At 53.7% G+C, this 22,448-nt stretch overlaps 2 protein-coding genes across 6 annotated transcripts in view; one reads left to right on the plus strand and one right to left on the minus strand.

The window, feature by feature from the left end:
• OGFOD3 (2-oxoglutarate and iron dependent oxygenase domain containing 3) lies at window positions 1-19,805 on the minus strand. Its single transcript, XM_068529960.1, has 9 exons — window positions 19,598-19,805; window positions 17,363-17,580; window positions 13,991-14,066; window positions 12,817-12,859; window positions 10,600-10,664; window positions 9,985-10,041; window positions 8,895-9,048; window positions 5,465-5,588; window positions 1-2,054 (listed from the first exon to the last, which is right to left on the minus strand). The coding sequence occupies exons 1-9, from the start codon at window positions 19,669-19,671 to the stop codon at window positions 1,918-1,920; spliced, it is 948 nt and encodes a 315-aa protein (XP_068386061.1). The 5' UTR covers window positions 19,672-19,805; the 3' UTR covers window positions 1-1,917.
• HEXD (hexosaminidase D) overlaps window positions 19,584-22,448 on the plus strand; it is an 18,152-nt gene continuing 15,287 nt past the window's right edge. For all 5 annotated transcript variants that reach the window (XR_011071830.1, XR_011071831.1, XM_068529957.1 and 2 more), the window contains exons 1-2: window positions 19,584-20,336; window positions 20,639-20,688. Coding sequence is in view for 3 of the 5 variants with exons in the window: in XM_068529957.1 (XP_068386058.1) it covers window positions 20,674-20,688 (15 nt within the window). In the remaining 2 variants the exon portion in view is untranslated. The remainder of the gene's footprint in view (window positions 20,337-20,638; window positions 20,689-22,448) is intronic.

Raw genomic sequence — 22,448 nt, forward strand, 5'->3', positions numbered from 1 at the left:
TTCTTGCTTTTGCCCAAATATCTTTATTTCTTTGTCCAAGTACCTCTGTGATGATTATGAACAGGATAAGTAGCAAAGAATGTCAATTAAAACCAATACCTTACTTATTTCCAAAGCACTTCAACCACAACTAAACCATCAGACCCGCCCCTCCTTAGATGTAGTGAGTGGCCACGTGGGCTGTGGAATGCCCGAGAATGTCTGCCCATCCTCACACCGAGGGTAAGGCGTCATACAGATAACATGAAGGTTACAGAACAAAGTGAGGCCTGCACGGGGCTTTCCTGTCAGAATTTGCATCTCAGCCTGAGACCAGAGCAACAAACCTTTGAAAAGCCAAGACAGGAGAAGCCAGAGGACAACCTGGATGGGAGGGGGTATATTTTCCTGCACAGGACTGAGGCCAGCTGGTCCAACCTAGAGGCACTGTCCCCAAAGCATCGCCAACCCTAAGGTCAGCCCTGCCCACCACCCAGAGCGTGGCCTTCATCCTTCCCAGATCTGCCCAAAGTCCTTTAAAAACAGGAACCACAATCCAGGCCATCATGTGGGTGGCGGCCCCGACTTTCTGGAAACTGCAACCATGACCCAGAAGGGGGCAGATCCCAAGCCACTGTCTGCACATGGAAGCTCAGCCCCTACAGCCCTGAGACACGCATGTCATCACCACGGTGCAGGAGGGACACCCGGCAAACCGAGGGGCGGACCCAGGGGTCCTGGCTTCCAGACCCTCATGGAGCCTCCTCAGGTGCCACGCAAATGGCTTATCCCAGGGTCCAGGAATGCTGCCCCTTTCTGTATGAGCCCAAGCAGCCCTGTGACTGCAGAGTGTGGGGAACGCGTGGGGCTGCGCTGGCCGTGTCCACATGTCCATGCTGGGTGGGCGAAGGGGAAAGTGTTGAGGCTCCTCCTGGGTCAGGCTCGCCGGGAGAGTCCTGCTCCCATAGCCATTTCTGGGGATCCCTTTGCACTCACAGGGGGTGATCGGCTGTTCTCCCAGAAGGTGCCCAAACCCCAGGCCAGTTGCTTTGTGGGGCGGCCCTGGGACCTTGTCCGACCCTGGCAGAAGCCAACTGATGGACGTGCCGCCCTTATCCTGGGGCCGTGCTACCCAGGCTTCCCCCATGGCCAGTTTATTTACTATTCCTGGCTCCCCTGACTGTTACTTTTATGTAAAAGGCATGGACAGCTCCAGGACGAGAAGAGAGTTGCTAAGACCTGAACCTGAGCAGACAGACCCTCAGCTGGGCAGAAGGCCCCAGGCGAGCTGCGGACGGCCACGCTGGGAACACACTCGGACCTCGTGTCAGGGACCCTGGCCGGTGATGGGGCAGAGCCCAGCCTGGCATGAACATGGTGCCAGGGTGACTCTCAGTGGCCAGCAGTGTTAGGGGCTCTGCCCAGAGCTGCCAGAACATCAGATGTTCGCCTCCACCCAGAATCCAGCAGTATCAGCCCTCCCAGCCCTCCGGCTGTTGTTCCCAGAGCCGCCTGCCCCCAGAACCTTCTCCAAGGTGCCATAATGCTGATTCTGCTTCCCCGAGTGGAGGCTGGTGGCCCCACTCAGCTTCATCCACACTTAAGTCGGCTTCCAGTGGCCGGGTAACGACCCTCTGTCTGCTGACAAACGGGGATTCCACCCCGGGCACGGGATCCCTTCCTGAGAAAAGGAGGGCAGGGTGGCCCTGCCAGCTCCCGGGCCCCACGTCAGCATAGCAAAGCCAACGCTGATGCTTGTGAGGGGAAACTGGTTCCCTCCATTTACTCACAGTTGAAAAATGATCAAATGTTAGCAAATCAAAATTCAGGATGATTCGTAAGGCACCTTGTTCAGTGGAAATGGGCTGAGCGAGAGGGAAGGGGTGTGTGTCCAGCGTGACTGCTTCCCTGCAGGGCTGCTGGACAGGCCTCCCAGGGCTACGTGAACGTTGGGTCCGCGATGCCATGGTCGGGGTCGCAGGTGAAGGCGATGGTGATGGCGTAACGGGTGCCCCAGTGAACCTTCTCCACCCGGTGCAGGTTCTCGGACCCCGAGGTGAAGAAGGACACCCGACCTGGGAGAGAGGAGAGCAGAGCATGACCTCAAGGCCACATGCGTGGCCGGGCCTCAGAGGACCTGTGTTCAGGCCAATGCAGCAACACAACCAACCCGGCAGGCTGGAGAAACAGCTGATGCAGGAAGGCGGGGGTTGGAGACAAACCAGCAGGAGAGCCCTCACACAGGACGAAGGGCACCCCAGCACCCGGCCCAGCCTCCGCAGGCTCTTTGTGGGGCAACCTGGACTTGGGGTGAGGCCCTGCTGCCACCCCCAGGGGCTTCTACAAGCCATGTGACCTCCTCGGGCCCACCTTATGATCTTATTTCTAATCACACATGGAACAAAACCAAACCCTGGAAGTGATGACAATGTTTTAGCAAAGGATCAGGAAAGACACGTCGAGACAAACACCCAGCACCTGTAGCTCCCTCCAGGGCAGCTGAAGACAGGACTCGGGAGGTGGCTTCCGAGCGTCCTGGAGTGGGGGCCCTCCACCCATCTGTATTCAGAGAACCCCGTGTTTATGTGCTTCCGTATTTAACTGGCCTCATACACACCACCGTAGATTTTTTAGGACAAACGAGTTGACCGTTACAGAATCGTGGGGGAGGAGCCCCGGGATCCTGTAGGTGCCGCGTCGCCGCCACACGGCCCTGCACCAAATGTCCCACGACAACTTCATTTCTCTTCAAAAGGTCACTGCCAGGAACTCGACTGCTAAATCTTTGAGAGAGGAGAAAAGTCTACCCCAGAGTCTGCTGCTTTCTGGTTGTAAACAGAGGACCGTGCTCTGCCCGGAAACAAGGGAGCAAAAGAAATCGTGTCACACACGGAAACCTCTGCATGGGGGCCTGGGGACACCAGGAACTCAGACCCTCCTCTGGACCAGCCAGGCCGCCCCTGACCTGAAGGAAACACTCTTTCCCAGAGCAATCTGGAGTCACGCCACTTTCTGAGGCTCACGTTGCTAAAGGACGTTTTGTCCTCAGTTTTTCCACTTTCAGTCACACCTGAGACCTCGGACACGTAGCCAGGCCCGTCTGCCCATCCACGCCATCTGTGCACCCCCCTGCCGCCACCCCGCTCCAGACACAGTTATCAAATGTCGCTGACTTGCAGCAAGAGTGGGGGTCTCTGGGCATTCCCCCACCCCAGCATTCCTGCACACTCTGCAAACAGAGGCACCAAAGAACAGAGAAGAAAAGGACTGAGGAAAAGTGAAGCTCCTCGTGGCCTGTGGGACAATAGGAAACCGTCCACCATTCATGTTGGAGCCTCGGAGAGAGGAGAGGTTCATACTGGGGCAGGAAAAGGTGATTTGAAGAAATAATGACCAACACTTTCCCTAATGTGATGAAAACTTTGACTTTTAATCCAATAAGCTTAGCAGGATAAATACTCCAAGTGGGATAAGTACAAACAACTCCACACTGAGGCACATCATAGTCAAACTGATGAAACCAGAGATTAGACAACATCCTGGAGGTGGCAGAGCAAAGAGGCAGCTACTATGGGGCAGTGACAGCGGTGACAGCAACAGGAGGGCCAGAGGAAAGGGACGATGCTTTTAAAGAAAAGGGAAAAAAACCCCACCAAGCCAGAATTTCACATCCAGTGAAAATATCCTTTAGAAAAAAAGGTGAAATAAGGACATTTTCAGAAAAACCATCACCAGCAGACCTGCACTCTGAGAAATGCTGAGGCGGAAGGGGAATGTACCTGTTGGAAACCTGGATGCACAGGAGGGGACGGAGGGCTCTGGAAAGTGAGTAAGTGGGAAAACTGAAAACACTCAGCCTACTTTCCTGTTAATTTCCATAAGAGAGAATGAACTCTTCTCGGGACAATGAACTCTAACCCCTTTGGCACAGCCTGTCGGAGCAGCTGCATCACGCTCCCTGCCAAACGCCAGGCTCCCTGTGACGTCTGTGCGGATGGGACAGAGTTGGTGACTCTCGTCCTGTCGACCTGGAACGGGAATCCGCTGACCCAACCCAACGTCAACGTGATAGCTTGTTGAGGAAAGGCCCACACGGGCTCACAATCTTGCCTCAGACCTTCTTTCCTTTTTAATGCACCAGTAGTTAAGCCCCACACCTATTCTGACAGCTCCCAAGTCCAGAGTGATCAAGACAATGACGGGCACGACACAAACGCCAGGAAGAACCCGAGGGCAGGTGGCCAGTCATCAGAACCAGGAGGAAACTTTGGGATGAAATCACCACCCGCACAGTGACCAGCAGGCCGGCGCTGGTAACTCACCCTACAAGGCGTAACGTTCACACGGAGGCGACGGCCCACCCAACCCCAGAAACGTGAAACTTTTCAGCATTCATGAACGGTGCTTTCTGGCTTTTTATTTTCTTCAGTAAACAACTGTTAGATTATCACCCACTTCTTTAAAGTGGGATTTAGCTCGGCAACTTAGTAACCAAAAATACAAAGTCATCTCAGTTTCTGGAACCCACCTGTATTTCTCCTCTTAGTCCACAAGCATCCCTGGACACCTCCCAGAAGCACGTGACATGTGACCCTTAGCACCAGCTGCCTTAGCACCAGCAGCTTCTCTGGCTCTTGGCCCATTAAATCCTTGGAGCTGCAGGGCGTTCTGAGCCCCTCCTGCCTGCTGACCTGCGCCTGGGTCTGCCCCCCTCCAGCACTCACCCCCTGAGGGAAGAGAGCCAGCCCTGAGCTGCTTAACTTCCTTTCTACACCTTCTGATGTCCAAGCCACCTCTGCGTGGATTCAGGGCTACTGAAAGGAGCATTTGGACTCAGTGGCTTGCAGGACTGCCTCATGGCTAACGGGAACGTTCTAAACCAACACAGGTGGACAGCCTTGTTGGTTTGAGCTGCCTGCTGCCAGGCGGAAGCGGACACAGCTACACACCCAGTAAGCAGGGTGACGCCGTGGGGTCGGGTGAGCCACGGCAGCAGGTGAATGGTGCTGGCACAGTTGAGGCGCCCAGGCCAGAGCCAAATGGCCTGGCTCTGTCTCTGAGTCTCATCTGGGGCTGGGCCGGGGCCTGGGCTGCCCCTCAGGAAGCCCCTGGGGGACCCCCGCCCCTCCCCCCCCCCAAAAACCTGGGGAGGAGAGGGGACGATTCCTCGCTCCACGCATGCTCACTGAGCAGCACTGAGTGTCCGAGCTGGGCGGGGGGCAGCGGGAGCTCTGGGACCACCAGGTCGGGGAGGCAGGTCCCTGTGCTTCGAGCGGTTTACCGACATTAGGTCAGGATCACTGCCTCGTCTCAAGCTTCGAGTCACTACAGGGGATGGAGCGGGGGCTGGCTCTGGGAACTCACTCCGCAGTGACAGCAGTGACCGTGGCCACGCCCGCCTCCTCCTCTGACAAACGTGCTCCATGGACACACTGGACACACCGTAAACACAGCATCCCGGGAAAGGCCCGCCCGTGAGTCCTACCTGCTCTCGGCTCCACCGTCTTGTTGGCCCCCTCCTCCATGAACACAAACCGCCCACCACCGAAGTCATCCAGGTAGTCGGAGAGGTACAGCAGCGATGTGTAGTCGAAGGAGCCGTAGGTCACCTGCGGGCAGAGCGTGAGGGCGTGTCACCGTCTGCTTGCGGGAGGACTCGCTCCTCAGGAAGGGACAGACCCAGGCCTCGCGCCGCCTCCCGACTACAGAAAACCCTCTGCTGAGCACAGGCGTGCGGTCCTGCCTGGCTCCCCGCGCAGTCAGAGGCGCAGCCCACGCCAAGAAGCCCACACGCGTGACCCCCAGGGCCGCCACGCCACCCACCCACCCACCCACAGGACCCTCCCGCGTCAGCACAGGGAGCAAAGGTGGTGCTTCTGCTCTTTCTCCAGATGTGGGCACTCCAGGCTTTCTTTTAAATTGTGGTGAAATACACAAACCATACAATTTACCACTTTACCCATCGTTGAATGCACAGCTCAGGGGCACTAAGCACATTCACAGTGTTGTGCACCCACCCCCGCCGACCATCGCCAGAACTCTTCGTCCTCCCAAACTGAAACTCTGTTCCCGTTAAACACTAACTCCCCACCACCACCACCCAGTGCCCACGCTACGCTGTCTGTCTTTTCCTGTCTGGCCCTCTTTGCGTGGACATTCTTTTGGAAGACGGCGTGGGCGGTGGAAAGCAGGGGATGGAGGGTGAAATCTGTGCTCTGGGCTCATAGGAGCGTGGACCCTCTGGGCCTGGGTATAATGTAAACAGGAGGCACTATCATTTGTTTCCCAAGGATCCCTTGAAGTCCGGGAGGGAAGATGGCCAGATAGTTGTCCCATCTGTGGATCTTCAGGACTTATTATAGGTAAGGGGTGCCATATGAAGAACTTGATTTCAATGTGAGATAGAGGAGTTTGTTGTCTGTAATGTGCGAAGCAGGTGTTGTTTCCAAGGACATAAGAACTCACACAAATTAGCATCTACTTAATAGAGGGAATCAGTGAGATAGGCTATTCCACGCAAAGATAGTGACTTGCATGTACAAGGAATTTTAATCACATGATAACAGTTCCCAGCCTGAGGAATCATTCAATTAGCAAGACTGGGGTAAGAGATAAAGAAGAATGAAAGAGTCCAAGGACAGCAACCCAAAGTCATCCTACCAGTGCCCTATCCCTATCGCACAGCCCCAGGCTCCTGTTATCTGAGCTGCTGTGTTTAAGGATGGATTCTTAAATGATTTTACTGACACCTGTAGGCACCATGGGAGCAGTACACAGAAGCCCCAGGTCAATATCCATAACACATTTGATCAAGGCTCAAAAAGTCCAAAAGCCCCACTCCCCCTGCAAGCAGCTAGACCACCATCACCATGACAGTGGTCATCTCCTGAGAGAGGGTAGGCTGACCAGGAGGGAGAGGCAGCAAGCCTGCCAAGGTGACTGAGTCCCCGTCACCTTCTCATGAACTCAGTACCACGCCATCTGTGGGACTGGACTTTCTACACAGACCTGAGCTCCCTCCACCTCCCCCACCAAGACCCCATTTAGGGGCCCCTTATCCAGCATCAGGGCACCAAACAAACATCAAAGTGACCTAAACCTGAGAACAGCCCAGGGCAGTGATTCTGAATCGCTTCAGCAGTGAACCTCATGTCCACTACCTGCATAAAACATAAAAGAGACCCGGGGGCGGGGGGCGTCCAGGAGCCTGACCCTCTCCTACCCACCCAGCTCAGATTCTGCAAAGGAACCACCTCAAACCCACATGAACACAGTGACCTGGGAAGGAGGCAGGTTATGGCAGGTGACAGGGATGGCAGAGGCTGGCAGGGCCTGAGCTGTCCTGAGCTAGAGGCTGGAGAGCTTCAAGGCAAGGAGCAGATGCATGGAGTCCCCTCGTGCGAGGATGTCTTTTTGCTGTGTCCACGTGTGAGTGACCCCTTGGCTGTGATAGCCACCCTGGTCCTGTAGACCCGGTCCCGAGGCCTCCTGGCTCTGAGATGTCTGAGGCTACCCCACTTGTCACTGTTGACTCGTTTTCTCTGCCTGAAGAATTTCTTCCTTATCTTTCTTCCTCTGAAGTTGGATCACCGAACCAGGGTACATTCAGTGTCGTCTTTCCTCAACCCACACTTCCCAGTACATGGAGGGCTGCTCTTCCTTCGTTGCGGGGAAATTCTCCGGACACCGTCCCACGCGTGAGGCTCCTTGCTGTGTGAACCTGTCTGTCCTCCACACACGTCGTCTTTGCCCTCAACCCCATAAAACCCTGTTTTTCCCTCTGCAATATCTACGATGATCTTATGTTGAAGGTCTCGGTCCTGGTCCCCTAATGAAATAATGCACCTGGGCAATGGTTATCAATGGGTCAATGGCTGCTAGAGCCATGAAGTGAGGGCGGACAGGAAGCCTGATCGTGGATGCATCAGTCCGAACCCACTGATCAACCTTAAGCCCACGGGAAGAGAACAAGCACACCCTGTACGCCTCCTTAGGGTGAAGCCCACACTTCCAACCCGAGCTCCATCGAGCCCTGCGAGCTGCACTGGCTCAGACAAGCCACTGGCCACATAAAGCTACTTCAATTTAAGTTAATTTAATTAAATACTGGGTTCCTCAATCTCACTAACCACATTTAAGTGCTCCCCTCCTCCATCGAGCTCAGTCGAGATTATTATAAACACATGAATGTCTGACTGAATTTCAGGCAGAAGCCCAATCTGCGAGCTTCTGCCCAAACCCTCTGCTTATTTTTCACTTCGCTTCCTTTGTTCCAGGGTCAAGCGACACAGAGATTATCTGGGTCACCTGAGCACACCCGCGGCTGGGGTGACCGCCAACAGCCCTCAGACGTTTCCACGGCCAACTGTCCCCTGGCGCCACGCTGCGTGTGCTGGCTCAGTGGGGCAGGGCAGTGGCTGCAGTGCAGGCGGGACAGGGCTTCAGTTGTGGCTGATCAGGACCACTGATTGATTAGGTGCCACTGTGTCTAGGGAACAACAAGAGATCAAGGAAGGGGAAGCTGCAGAATCTGGAGTGATCGAGAGATCTTCCCAAGAAAAGGTGAAAAGTGGGGAGAAGGGGGCCTCCTGGGCAGGGTGCGGGACGCAGGCCTGAGGGGAGACCACACGACAGAAAGGCCAGGTCAATCAAGGCCGGGTCAGGTGACATCCGACGAAGCTCACAGCTCAGGTGGAGACAGCTCTTCGTCTGGGAACAAGTAGCAAAGGATGGTCCCCATCAGGCCCTCACTGTTCTGTAACGTGCTTTTCACAGCCTTCTCTCACCTCATCACACGAGAAACAAATCTTATCTCCTCGACCGCATCAGTGAGAGAGGAAACTTCTAAAACCCTGACCACGTGAACAGACAGCACCCAGCTTGGGCCGTGGTGGACAAGCCCCAGGTTCGCTCACCTTGTCCACGTGCGCGTGCCAGTACTCGTCATGAGCCGTGCGGGCCGCCGTGCTGTTGATGCGGGAGAAGAAGGTGGGCTTCGTCAGGTGCAGCAAGGACGCGCTGATGCCAAATGCCTGGGCGATTGCCAGCTGGACCTTCTGCCGCAGGTCCCTGCCGAGAGGACACAGGTGTCAGCCACACAGGAAAGAATTCTCCCCGGGCCCATAGGGCCCGCACCGTGTGACACTGAAACGGAGCAGGACCCTCCAGTCCTTGCCCCCAACCCCCACGTTCTCAGCCTGCCTTTTGTCTGTGGAAACACTTTAGCCAAAGAATAAGTTTAATCAGAGAAGTGAGAAAATGCAGAAACAAAGGAAAATAGTCAAACGAGACCAAATAATAAGTTTAGTCATTAAGCATAGTCAAGGACCTTTAGTTCCTCCTTAAGGGCTATAGGTAATATTCTAAGCCGTGTCCTGTGAGCTGTTTTGCAGATACTGAAGCCCCCACCGGGCAGAGGAGGATGACTACATGATGACCAAACTGAAGCCATGACATAAGCTGCTCCACTTCACACAATTCCGAGAACTGGCCTCAAAGAAATGGGAACAAACCCTGGAACTAAAGATTAACTGTACTTAAAACCACCAAGGTGACACTGATCAGACCACCACATTACTGGTTTCAAGATGACTGTCAGAACTGACTGTGCTGTTCTGCTCCCGCCTATGCAACCCTGAAACTCCCCTTTAAAAGCCCCTGTCCCCTGAGCAGCAATCAGGAGTTGGTTCTCGGACAGGTGTCCACCCTCTCCCCCGGTTGCTGGCCTCTGAAATAAAGCAACCTTTCCTTTCCCACCAACATTTGTCTCTCAAGAATTGGCTTTCGAGCAGCGAGCAGCCGGACCTGGGTTCGGTAACACTACAGAAAGACAAGGGCTGGCAAAGGCGAAAGGTGAACAGATGCACACACAGGTCCGCACACGTGGGACAGGGTATCACGTGCACACCCAGGAACCTGAGGGCCAGTTCTCTGCAGGACTGACCCCAGCACTCCCAGCCCCGCTGCCACCTTCCCCCCTCCTGACCCGGGCATTCCTTCCCTCACCGGTACAACTGGAAGTCCTCTTCTGAGAAGATAGTTTGTATTTTATCCCCAAAGTATCTGTGAAAAAATAAGGAGTATCAACAAACGTGATGTTTTATTAATGTTTCCTTACTTCCTTTAAATTCAGCCTTTCCTCCAGTTAACCAGCAAGTCCCTGAAAACCAGCTGGTCCTTATTATCGTGGAGCTGCTCCTTCTACAATGATAACTGTGTGATAAAAGGGAGGAGGGTGGGAGGGAGGTACCTGGCAGGTGGGGTGACATTTATCAAGGTTGGGGGAATCTCTTGCTTCTCCTGGCCCTCGGGGAGGAGCAAAGCCTCTCAGGAGGCAGCTCTCAGGAGCCTGGCCTGCCACTCACCTCTCCCACCTCTCCCTCCAACCCCACCCCTTGGTCCATTCCTCACTAAGCTGTTCCCTGAAGCTACTGGCAAGGATTCCGCCCCTCGGAAGAGCTGCACCTTCCAGTTCTCATCTGGCCTTGGCCCGACGGCAAACGTCGCAATTTACCCAAGACTTGAAGCCGCTCTGATCCATACACGCAAGCCTCACTCAGGTGTCTCCAGCTAAGAAACGAGCAGAGACACGCCCCCCGACCCCGACCCCGGGGTTCTCACCTGTACAGGTTCACAAAGTGCTTCCCGACAGACAAGGCCCCCGAGTGCAGGTCCAGGATAGACGCCTGGAAAAGACGTTGGCAGGGCGGCGTGAGGGCTGCCTGGCAGGCGACCGAGCTCTAAAAGCCACCGACGTTAAACACGTGTTCCCGAGACCCATCTTTGTACACCCGGGTCAGGGCGACGACGCACACGGGCTGGGTTTCAAGACATTTGGACAAAGGTGTGTGACGGTGGATATTTCTCTCCTGCCCTAAGAATGAAGACTCTCTGGTCTAAAATTCTGAAAACGGTACACAGATACAGCTCCTCCATGGGTCTAAGAACAAGCCCTTCCCCCGGCTTTGCTGTGGTATAACCAACACACAACGACCTGCTCCTGTTTAAAGTGTTCAGTTTGGTAAGTTTTGATGCTGGCATGCATCAGCGAAACCACCATCACTACCAGGATAGTAAACACATCCATCACCCCAAATTTCCTTGCACCCTTTGCAACCCCTCCTTCCTGCCCCTCCCCAGGTGCTTTCTGCCACAGCAGTTGGTTACTTTCTAGAACCTGAGGTCCTGGAGTCACGCAGGTGCACTCGCTCTTGGCCTGGCTCCTTTCACTCAGCATTGCCTCCCTGTGACTCCCTCACGTCGGTGCAGGTACCTGCTGCCCACTGTCTCATGGCCAAGGGGCACCCATCGTTTGGGTAGGAGTCACTTGTTGGTCCATTCACCTGGAGACGGACACGTGGGCTGTTCCCAGCTTAGGGCTGTTGTAAATGAAGTGGCTGTGACACTGGGACAGCATTTCATCGTGGGAGATGCTCTTGTTCTCCTGGGTAAATGCCCAGGAGTGGAATCGCTGGGTCATAACTCTTTAATGAACAGCCAGTGTTTTCCACCCCTGCCCACCCTGCCTCTGGGGGGCCTTCCCCATGTCTTGAGAGGGGAGTGGGTGCCAGCACGGACCACCTCTACCCTGTCTGGGTGTCTTTTCTCATGGATGCAGCGATCAGCCCAGGGGTTTGTTTGAACACAATTTGGGCTTTAAAAATGTTAACTGCACTTAAAGGTATCAAACCTGGATGATTCATTGCAAGACAACTTCCCGAGTAAATGCTGAGCAGAGAGTAAAAGATGAGTCCACGCACGAATAGGTTTTTAATAAATATTCCCCCTGAACTGAACCAAAATAAAAGGAGAAGCTTAATTTTCAGAACTCAAGAGGAAAGAGTCTGCAGAGTAAAAGACTCATGGACATAATCACCAAACTATGCAGAGGAGAGTGGATCTTCCTACGGGCCCACATGCCAGGCGAGGAGATCCCCATTTGGGACCACACGAGAACTCCGGCCAACGTAAGATGCTCGCAGGGGTGGACTCCTGAGCCTGCCCAGGAAGTGGATGAGATGCAGAGCTGCATTGGCCTGTCCGAGCTCCCCATGGTTGCTGTAAACAGTAGGCTTAAAACAGCAGGAATTCATCCTCTCCAGCTCTGGAGGCCAGAAGGCCGAGATCAAGGTGTCGACAGGGCCCCACTCCTTCCAAAGGCGCCAGGGGAGGATCCTTCCTTGAATCTTTGGACTTCTGGTGGTCCCAGGGGTCCCTTGGTTTGTGCCACATCACTCCACCTCTGCCTCCACCTTCACACGGCCTCCTCTTCAATCTCAAATCTCCCTCTGCCTTCCTCTTACAAGGACTCTTGTCATTGGGTTTAGGGTCCATCCTGATAATCCAGGAAGATCTCATCTTGAGACCCGTAACTTAATGACATCTGCAAAGACCCTTTTCCCAGATAAGGTCCCATTTACAGTTCTGGGTGGATGCATCTTTCAGGGGCCACCGTTAGACCCCCTGCAGTCTCACCTGGTGGATGACAGTCCCACGCAGCATCTGTGGGAGCCTCCTCTGCCTTCCATGGTCCTCACTGTTTCCCGCCAGCTCCTCCTGCGCATGCTGGCTCTCCCTTTCCCAGGGCCGTCACCCTCCTCAAAGGGCCCCTGCTCGTCACCCGCTCTGTTCACTCCCTGCCTACGACTTCCCCCCACTGCCCCCAGCCAGGGTGTCTGACACAAAGATGTGATCCGAGGCAGCCCTCCTGTGAAGGGAGGGGGCACTTCATTCCCAGGAGCAGGGCCTGCACACCCGGCGCCCTCGCCTTCCCCTCGGAGGGAGAGCAAAGTTAAAGGGTTAAAAAGAAAACCGAAGCAGGAACGGCACACGACTCACCCCTCCGTCAGATCCTCCCAGGGACAGCCCCTTCTCGGCTATGCTGTGGGGAAGACCGTCTTAAATCAGGATTCAGTTAACAGCATCATCTATGATACATCTAGACACATATCAATCAGCATGACTAACACAACGTTAACAGACTGCTTAATGTTTATGACAAAACCACATGTTTAGACCAAAGGACTTGACTTTCAAGCTAAGTGAGTAAATGTTAATATTTTGTCACCATCTCGTTAACCACGTATGACATAGCTTGGGGACAAGTGGGCTTAGTTTCCATCTTTAGCTCAGAGACCTGGTGCTGAGTTGAATGGGTTCCTCTGCACTGGAAGGTCCCTCTCCTGTCATCACAGGCTGGGGGGCAGCCTTTGTAATCACCAGCTCAGGAGGCAGAGGCCACATGGTGGCCTGTGCTGGAGCTCACAGGACCACCCACGTCACCAAAGATGCAGGGGCTTCTGGTGCCTTTGACAGATGCTTCATGGCCGCCCGGGAAACTGACTGGGGGCTGGATTCATCCCTCACACCAGGGACCCCCCCTACCCAACCAGCCTCTACAATGTTATCTAGAAACAGGAGGAGCGTTTCCCCTCATGACGCAGCTCGGCATGCGGACCAGACGCTGCTCCGCTGGGCACATGCTTGTGTCTGAACTCCTTGTTGGAAAATCAAAGCTTCAAGATCTTGTTTTTAAAAGACAATAAGGAACAATCCAGTGCCAACTACTTCTGAGTAAGACTTCCTGCCCTGTCATGAGTCACGGCTAGGATGCAGAAGGGCTAATCCCAACCAGTTTTGGAGAGGAGACGAAAATAGTCTAGTGACCGCCTGGGGCTGCTGGGTGAACACACTGTCTCTACACAGGCACCTGCTGGGCCCCTCAATGGCTGACGGGAGAGCATCCCCCCAGCCTCCCCACTGGGCCAGAACTGCTGTCCCTGGAGAGGGCCCAGGCCTCTGGAAGGTTCCGTCAGCAACTGCATCACTGATGACAACAGCCTCTCCTCCTGGAAATCAGAAAAGCCCCTCTTTGCCTTGGAAGTGCAAAGAGGAATTCTTAGGGAATTCTAATGAATTTCTTTAAATCATCCTTTTAGTAGTAATTCTCTATACTTCACCCACAGCCCCACTCTCCTGCTCATTCAGGACAGAAGCTCAGAGACACGTGTACCTGCGAATCCTCTGGGCTTCGTCCCTGGTGATGATGGCATCGCTGACGCCCCGGCCACACTTCCTCGGGGAGCAGCCTGGAGAGAGTCGAGCCAGGATGAGACGCCACCCCCACTGAACCCCGACAAAAGAGCTGCCCGCTGCTGTCAAGGACTCACCTGTGGGCGGCCCTCCCCAGGGACAACGGAATTTTGTGGGATGGGGCCTTGCCTTCCATGGGATTAGGGGGCCAGGTTTGGCAAATAAAATATAGGCCACTCGGTCAGATGTGAATTTCAGAGAAGCAACCGTGACTTTCCAGTACAAGCAGACCCCCTGCGGTGCACACATCTCACTGGGAGGGGGTGGTCCTGGCAGCCCCACACAGGCGGGTCACTCCTGAAGCAGCTGACACTCTGCCCACACTTGAGAAAACAGCCCAGAGGCGGCATCCATGATATTCTAGAACCATCACTGACCACAGATCCAGACCCGTTGGCTAGTGCCTTCTGGATGACCAAAGCTGTGCTTGCAACTGTAGTCACTATCTTTCTGCAGCGCCTGGCAAAGCTGCCCCAAGGGCTCACCACACACTCCACCCTGCCTCCTCCTGCCTCTGCACCTAGGGCTGAGCTGCTTAGAGGGAGGAGGATGGGGGAGCTTGGATGGGGATGGGGCCAGGGTCGGGCTGAAAGTGGCCAGGGTCGGGTGGACACGGCCAGGGTCAGGGTGGACAGGACCAGGGTTAAAGTGGCCAGGGTTGCCACTGGGTTGGGGTGGACAAGGCCAGGGTCAGGGTGGAAAGGGCCAGGGTCAGGTAGATGGGGCCAGGATGAGGCAGAGCACCAGAGATGGACAAGCTTAGCAAGCCCCTGGTATCCTGGCGCCAAGGGCAGGCTGGCTGCCTCGCACTGGGTGGGCCCTAGGATATGTCCTGGCCGATGAGATGGAGCCTTGGGACACTCTCAGGACACACTGGGCTGGCTGACCTTTAGCTTTCATCCTCCTTTCCCTCTTCCTGCCTGGAACGTGCCTGGAGGTGGAGCGATTGTCCTGGGACCACGTGAGCCACACGCTGAGTGGGAGAGCTGGGGCGCTCGGCCTGGGGCGCTTACAGGGAGCCAGGCTGGCCTGGGGTGCCTTTCTCTGGGTCTCATCATGTGGGAAAAATAAACTTCTACGTGGAGGTCATTAGGGGAGGGGTGCCTCAGTTCCACGGAGCTAAATACAATCTATTAATATACATGTTTTTATTAAAACACAAAAATGCTTTTTATAAAGGTTGAAGGTAAAAGCAAAAACAATGATAACCGAAAGACAGCTTGGGGAGCGACATCATATCAACAAATACACTTTAACACAAAAGAATTGTGAGAAGGGAAAAGATTGATAACAGGAACAGTTTCACCAGGAAAATGCAGGGGCAACAAAAGCACCAAGTGACATTGCCTCAAACACCTCTGGTGGCGAGGTGGCCACCAGACCCAGAGTCTCAGTGGAGACCCTGCCTCGCGGCTCCCAGTAACTGTGGACGGCGAGACAGAAGTTCAAGAAGACAGTCTGCACACATGAGCGTGAACTAGGAAGCACGCAGAGCTCTGCAGCAGCCATTCAGAAACACATTTTTCCAGGTACACGTGCAACGTTAACAAAGACATATTAGCCCAAAAGGAAAGTCGGTTCAGCGTCACAAGGTCTGTACCATACAGGTTACAGTCTCCAGCTACAGTGCAATTAGAGAGAACCCAAACCCCATCGACCTTGAAATCTTAAAATCCAGCAGCGACACAACATGCTCAAAGTGAATGAGCATCAAAAGCATAATTTGGGTGAGAAAGTGAGTTGTGAGTGGCTGACGATGTCAGTGCACATACACGAGTGCACACGCCACAAACACGCACACACACCACCCAGACACACAGGTCCAGGGCAGGCGGAGCCCCTGTCAGCTACAGGAGGAGAGAGGGGCGAGGGAGGGGGGAGTCCAGAGGCTTTAATGCACACTCCACCTTTTTTTTTTTTTTTTTGGTAAAATATATATAACCCCAAATTTACCATTTTAACCATTTTAAAGTGTGCAGTTCAGAGGCGTTAACTACGATCACATTGTTGTACAACCATCCCCACCATCATCTCCAGAACCTTCTCATCTTCCCAACTGAAAACCCATACCCGTCTACACTAACTCCCCCTCCACCTCATTCCAACTGTTTTTAATGTTGATAAATTATTAAATGGGTAGGAAAAATACGTTCTCAAAAGCTGGGACTTTAGAGTGAAAAAGCTGACCAAGACAGAGAGAGCACGCCCACAACAGAACCTAGCCACTTTCCTGACCCCTGAGGGGAAAGGCAGCCTCCATTCCCTGGGCGCGTCTTTGCCTCCCTTCGTCTAAACCCCGCTTGTGTGCATCACAACGGCGCCCCTTGGTGGAAGGATTTAGCAATATTTTCTTGGTTCAAGTCCAAAGCATTGCTCTGAAGAGAAAAATAAACTGAATTTTGTCTTTAAAACCCAGTCACTCTGGTTAGGTTTTTAAAACTGCTGCCCTCGAGCAGAGGAGGCAGGTGCTGGGATGGGGCACACGACATGGGGGAAGGGCCTCTGGTATCTCCGTTCCCTGTTGCAACATTTTCTGCAGTAACAACACCCTAAGACAGAAAATGCCGGGCTTCCCTGGTGGCGCAGTGGTTGAGAATCTGCCTGCTAATGCAGGGGACACGGGTTCGAGCCCTGGTCTGGGAAGATCCCACATGCCACGGAGCGGCTGGGCCCGTGAGCCACAACTACTGAGCCTGCGCGACTGGAGCCTGTGCCCCGCAACGGGAGGGGCCGCGATAGTGAAAGGCCCGCGCACCGCGATGAAGAGCGGTCCCCGCACCGCGATGAAGAGTGGCCCCCACTTGCCGCAACTAGAGAAAGCCCTCGCACGAACCGAAGACCCAGCACAGCCAAAAATAAATAAATAAATTAAAAAAAAAAAAAATGCCTTTTCTGGGTTCCACTTGCTCATCACTACCATCCCAATTCTGTTACATCCTTCCAGGCAAACCGCCTCTTCCATCAGATGGCACCCACAGTGTGGGGGGCCTCAGTGAAACACTGGCCATGGCCTGGGCAGTGAGGCCTGGGCAGTGACCAGTGGGCCTGCCCCTGCACAGGCAGGGCCTGAAACACCCACACTTCCGGGTCCAGGTGTGGGCTAACCAACTGGGGGCGGGGGAAGGGGGCAGCGGGCGGGGGTGGGGAGGAAGGTCACCTGCCCACCCCCACCCCCACACTACTTTCAACCTGATTCCCATCAATTCATTGTAGCAAAAAAAGACGCATTTTGAACACACTGAATTCCATGTTAACACGCTGCTCTTTCCCGGATCACCTCGGCATCACGTACCTTCAAACCTTTGGTGACTGTCATAGTCCTCGGAGCAGGGCACCTCGATGAACCTGCCTGGCAGGACCTCACTTCGATGAGCTAGGACCTCCGTGATGCTGTCATCACCCCCCAGACTGCCCCAGAGCAGGAGCGCGATGAGCGTGGTGCAGGCCCCCAGGACGGCAACTCTCAGCCACTTCTTCCACACATCCCGAAGAGCCCGGACACTCTTGGTGCTGAGAACAGAAGACAGCTGTGGTCACCCAAATGCACCTGCATGTGCTGAAAATGCAGACCACAATGACCAGAGACCATAAGGACCAGAGACCACACCCACCCTTAGTTACAGACTTAAACTGTTCCCACGCTGGCCGTTGTCAGAGCTACTCTCAATCAATCCAGAGGCACTCGCCAGCATGGGAGGATGTGGTGGGGAACGTGCCCCTCACCCCATATGACCAGACAGGGCTCACTTGTTCCCAAGGGCAACAAGATAAACTGCCTGTTGGTGTTCCTCCCAGCCTGGCCAGGCCCATGGAGAACCTGTCTGTGAGGTCCTGGCAGAGTCTGTGGCTCCAATCACGTTGCCTGCATCCAAAAATGACTGCCACAACCCCATGCATGTGGTCCCAGTGCACGTATGTGTGCATGCCTGTGCGCACACACACACACACACACAATGTGAAGTAAGTTAAGCATGAGTCAAGCCCACTTCACTAAAACCACCAGCCAGCCAGCCACAAAGAGAATACAAGTACAACAGAAATGATTCACTAGTAAGACACTTTCTGTACCACCCAGGTTAACTGTGGGATTCACACTGCCTGTGCAGAAGTTGTAGGCATGTGTGTGTGTGTGTGTGCACATGTGTGTTTGGGTGGTATATAACCATGCATATGTGTGTCTGTGTACATGCACGTGTGTTTTCACGTGTGTGTAGCTGAGCAGCCGTGCACTCTGTTATCTAAGAAAAATGTGAAGGGTTTGAAGCACTGGCAGAAATGAGAAAAGAGATCCAGGCATCCTTTCAGGAGGTGCACCTCATGTCTTCAAGTATATGATTAAAAGCAGGGAGCCTGCCTTCTATTTTTATATGTCTCTCCACACTTCAAATTGCTATATATGTAACACACAAATTCCGATTAAATAAATCCCAAGGTGGGCACAGCTCAGTCAGACTAGGTTGGGTGAATACATGATCATTTTAAACAGGGAGCATAGTTGCCCAGAACACAAAGACCCCCACCCCCACTCCTAGAACTGCCGTCTAGCCTCCAGCCCACCTGGCCTCCTCTAATTAGACCAGGGTGGACACCTCACTCCGGTGGCCCCATCATTTCTCTTCCCCAATTCCGAATGGGGCAGGGCGACTGCCCGCTCATCTCAGCAGCAGGGGCTGGAACCCTAACTGCAGGTGCAAAGCTGTGGGTGACACCTTCGCCTGGTACAGCCCGGCTGCTGACACAGAAAGGGACAGAGAGGAAGGTACAGAGACAAGAGGGGAAAAAACAGCCTCCCGGGCCAGATTCGGATGCAACACTCCCCTGGAGGTCTCCTCAAAATAAGCACCCCTGTTCAGGGTAAGCTCGCTCAAGCTGCACCCCGAGAATCTTGCCAAAACAGAAGGGGATTTGGAGCAAGGTCCATGGCCCATGGGGCAAGCACGACGACAAGGTAATTTATCCTGGAATGATTAAAATACACCCCTGGCTCTTAAAGCTTTAGGCAGAATCCCCTCGAAGGCTACGTGATGAGACCATTTTTTCATCGGGCCCCCCAACGGGGAACCCTCATGTGCACAGCCCTGAAGAAAGTACACAGAGACCAAACATGGGGGTCCCGGAGCCGTCGTCCCCGTGCGGGAGGCCAGGCGTGGAGCCCTTGGTACATATGGGTGAGAGAGGTCAGAGAAGATTCCCAACGGGATGCCCCCCTCCTGGGCCGCCCCCCACCCAGCCCCGACCCTCCTGGCGCTGGCCTCGCGGGATTCTGCAGGCCACGCCCTCCAGACAGACCACACCCCTCTAGAGCCCGATTCGCCCAAGCACATACCACGCCCCTCGAGGCCAGGCCACACCCACACTGCAGGCCCGTCCCGGGAAAGGCCCCGCCCACACTAGGTCCAGCCTTTCCTGACCGGGCCCCGCCCACAGCCCCGCCACACCGCGCCCCCGCCCCTCCAGGCCAGGCCCCGCCCCCTCGACCAGACCCCGCCCACGCTGCTGTCCGCGCGCTCCCGGCGCTGCCCAGTACCTGCTCGGGCGCCGGCGCTCCGCTGCCCCGCTGCCCTCGGGCGCCTTGGGAGCGCCCCTCCTCTGAGGTGCCATTGGCCAGGCCGCCGCGGAGCCGGGTCGAACGCGGGATCCGCCGCGAGCCCGGGACGAGCGCCGCGAGAGGTAGCGCGAGACCAGCGCAGCCGGGGACGCGGAGCGACGCGTTCCGCCGTCGACCTCCGGTCTGGTGGCCAGGCCTGAGCAATCGGAGGCCGAGCGCCGAGCGGGGCGGAACGGGGACCCGTGCGCATCCGCGGCGCACCCGCCCTTGCCTGCCCCCTCCTCCTCCCCTGCCTTCCGCGGAACCCGACGAGCCTCCAAGCCTTCGTCTGAAGTGTGTCCTCGCTCCGCCGTGCGTGCTCTCCCGGAGTCTCCAAGCCCACCTCCCGGGGGTATCCAAGTCCTCCTCCCGGGGCTCTCCAAGCCCTTCCCCCCCCCGGGGTCTCCAAGCCCTCCTCCCAGGGACTCCGCACCCTCTTCTGTGGGGTTTCCACGCCCCTCTCCCCCGGCCCTTGCCACACCGGAGGGCACTGGGTCCAGTTGGTGCTCAGTACATGTGTATCCGTTAGGCCCTGCTGCTTTGTTTACAACATTCAATTTCCCTAGAGAACCTTACGTCTAGTGGGCAAGAAGATCTTAACCAGCCCTGTGGAGATACCTGATTCTGAAAGAGAGGAATTAGCAGTGAGGTTCATTCATGAGGATTAAGTCTGAAGAAGGTGAGTAATTTACTGATACAGGGGGAAAAGAAAACCTACTTAGACTCATTGAACAAGAAAAGAGATCTGCCCAACAATCCCAAAACTGGGGAAATCAGATGCCATTTCCTGGTAACTTACCTGGAAGCCCGAGGAACTGGGACAATTGCAGACCTGCCAGGTTGTCTGGTAACAATAATGACAGTTGACCCAAGTCTTTGAAATAATCACATTTCTATAGACTTCATGCAGGAGGGAATCAAAGCAAAGAACTACACACTCACAAGATGGATTACTGAATTCTCCCTCTCCTTTTCCTTTAGATTTTGCAGCAACTTACATTGGTAAACAACTCTGAATGTGTCTGATGCAGGTAAGATGTTTGTGTTCATTCCTACTCTAGGGCTACAGGAATAATAGGAGGATTTCTCTCTGTATACGAGGAGGCACACACAGGACCAAGGCAGACTTCTCAGCTCAAAATTTTTTCTGTTGGGACTTCCCTGGTGGTCCAGTGGTTAAGACTCTTCACTTCCAATGCAAGGGGCGCAGCTTCGATCCTTGGTCGGAGAACTAAGATCCCACATGCCGCACGGTGCAGCCAGGAAAATATTAAAAAAAAAATTTTTTTTTTCTTTTAATTCTATTCCCAGGAAAATAGATTTGGGGTTTTTTTTGGGGGGGGTGTTTTTTAAATGTAAAACAATTCAGCTTTAAAACGTTGCAGTTTTTCAGAATGGTTTGTCTTAAGCTCATCCACTTCTCAGTGGTAATTGAGGTAATTGCTTTAAGAACTTTGTCATTCATTGAGACTGTCTTGAATATAGTTTATTCTTAAAAAAATCAAACTGATTGGCTTCTGTGTGCATTATATTATTTCTTCTGTTATATTATGGATTCCTTAAGGTCAGGGATTTATGAATCCTTGCACAGAATGAGTAGTTTGAATTACTGAGCTGAATATATGACCAATACACAAAGATTTTCTTTCATTTTCCCATCTAATCCTTTGTGTTTTATGATAGAAGAAATAAGATTTCACTGTTTCCCAGCTGCTTCAGTATCATCCAGATACTTTCTCTAGTTTAATATAAACTAACCAGCACTGATTAACTTGTGGCTTACTTGTTTTTTAAATTATCAATGGCCTATTTTAAATCATAGACAGTTTTCTCTGACCTAGAATAAATTTTTAGAATTTCTTCCTCCGTACAACCAAGCTGACTCGAACTCTAGAAATATAGTTGTTTTTAACGCTATTCAAAGTAGAATAAAATTGAGGATAAATTTTCTACAAAAACATCATATTGTGGGGCCTGAAAAGTGTTTGAGATATTTGCCTGTTTTCACTGGCATAGTATACATAGGATAAGAGGATCTTTAAAACAAGAAATTATTTTGCAGTCATTTGTGTTATTACAGATTATAGCCATCCTATAAGGAAACAATGCTGTTCTATTTTAGGGACAAATCACAACTAACTGGCAAGGGTCCCTATGTTTGAACATGGAGACAGACATCTTTTTTTTTGATTTGGCTGCCCCGCGTGGCATGCGGAATCTTAGTTCCCCGACCAGGGATCAAACCCATGCCCCCTGTAGTGGAAGCATGGAGTCTTTTTATTTATTTAGTTAGTTAGTTAGTTAGTTAGTTAGTTATTTTGTCTGCGTTGGGTCTTTGTTGCTGTGCACGGGCTTTCTCTCTAGTTGTGGCAAGCAGGGGCTACTGTTGCGGTGCGCGGGCTTCTCATTGTGGTGGCTTCTCTTGTTGCAGAGCACAGCTCTAGGTGCGCGGGCTTCAGTAGCTGTGGCACGCGAGCTCAGTAGTTGTGGCTCGCGGGCTCTGGAGCGCAGGCTCAGTAGTTGTGACTCACGGGCTTAGTTGCTCCGCGGCATGTGGAAACTTCCCAGAGCAGGGCTCGAACCCATGTCCCCTGCATTGGCAGGTGGATTCTTAACCACTGCGCCACCAGGGAAGTCTGAAGCATGGAGTCTTAACCACTGGACTGCCAGGGAAGTCCCAAGACAGACATCTTGATTCGATTTCATGTTGGTGAAATGAGTTCCCTCCCAGTTCATATCAGAATTGAAACAGGCATTGGAAGGACCAGGCCAGTTGAGCCTCTGTGGAGTC

The sequence above is a fragment of the Eschrichtius robustus genome, chromosome 20 (genome assembly GCF_028021215.1).
Source record: "Eschrichtius robustus isolate mEscRob2 chromosome 20, mEscRob2.pri, whole genome shotgun sequence".
NCBI classification, from domain to species: Eukaryota; Metazoa; Chordata; class Mammalia; order Artiodactyla; family Eschrichtiidae; genus Eschrichtius; species Eschrichtius robustus.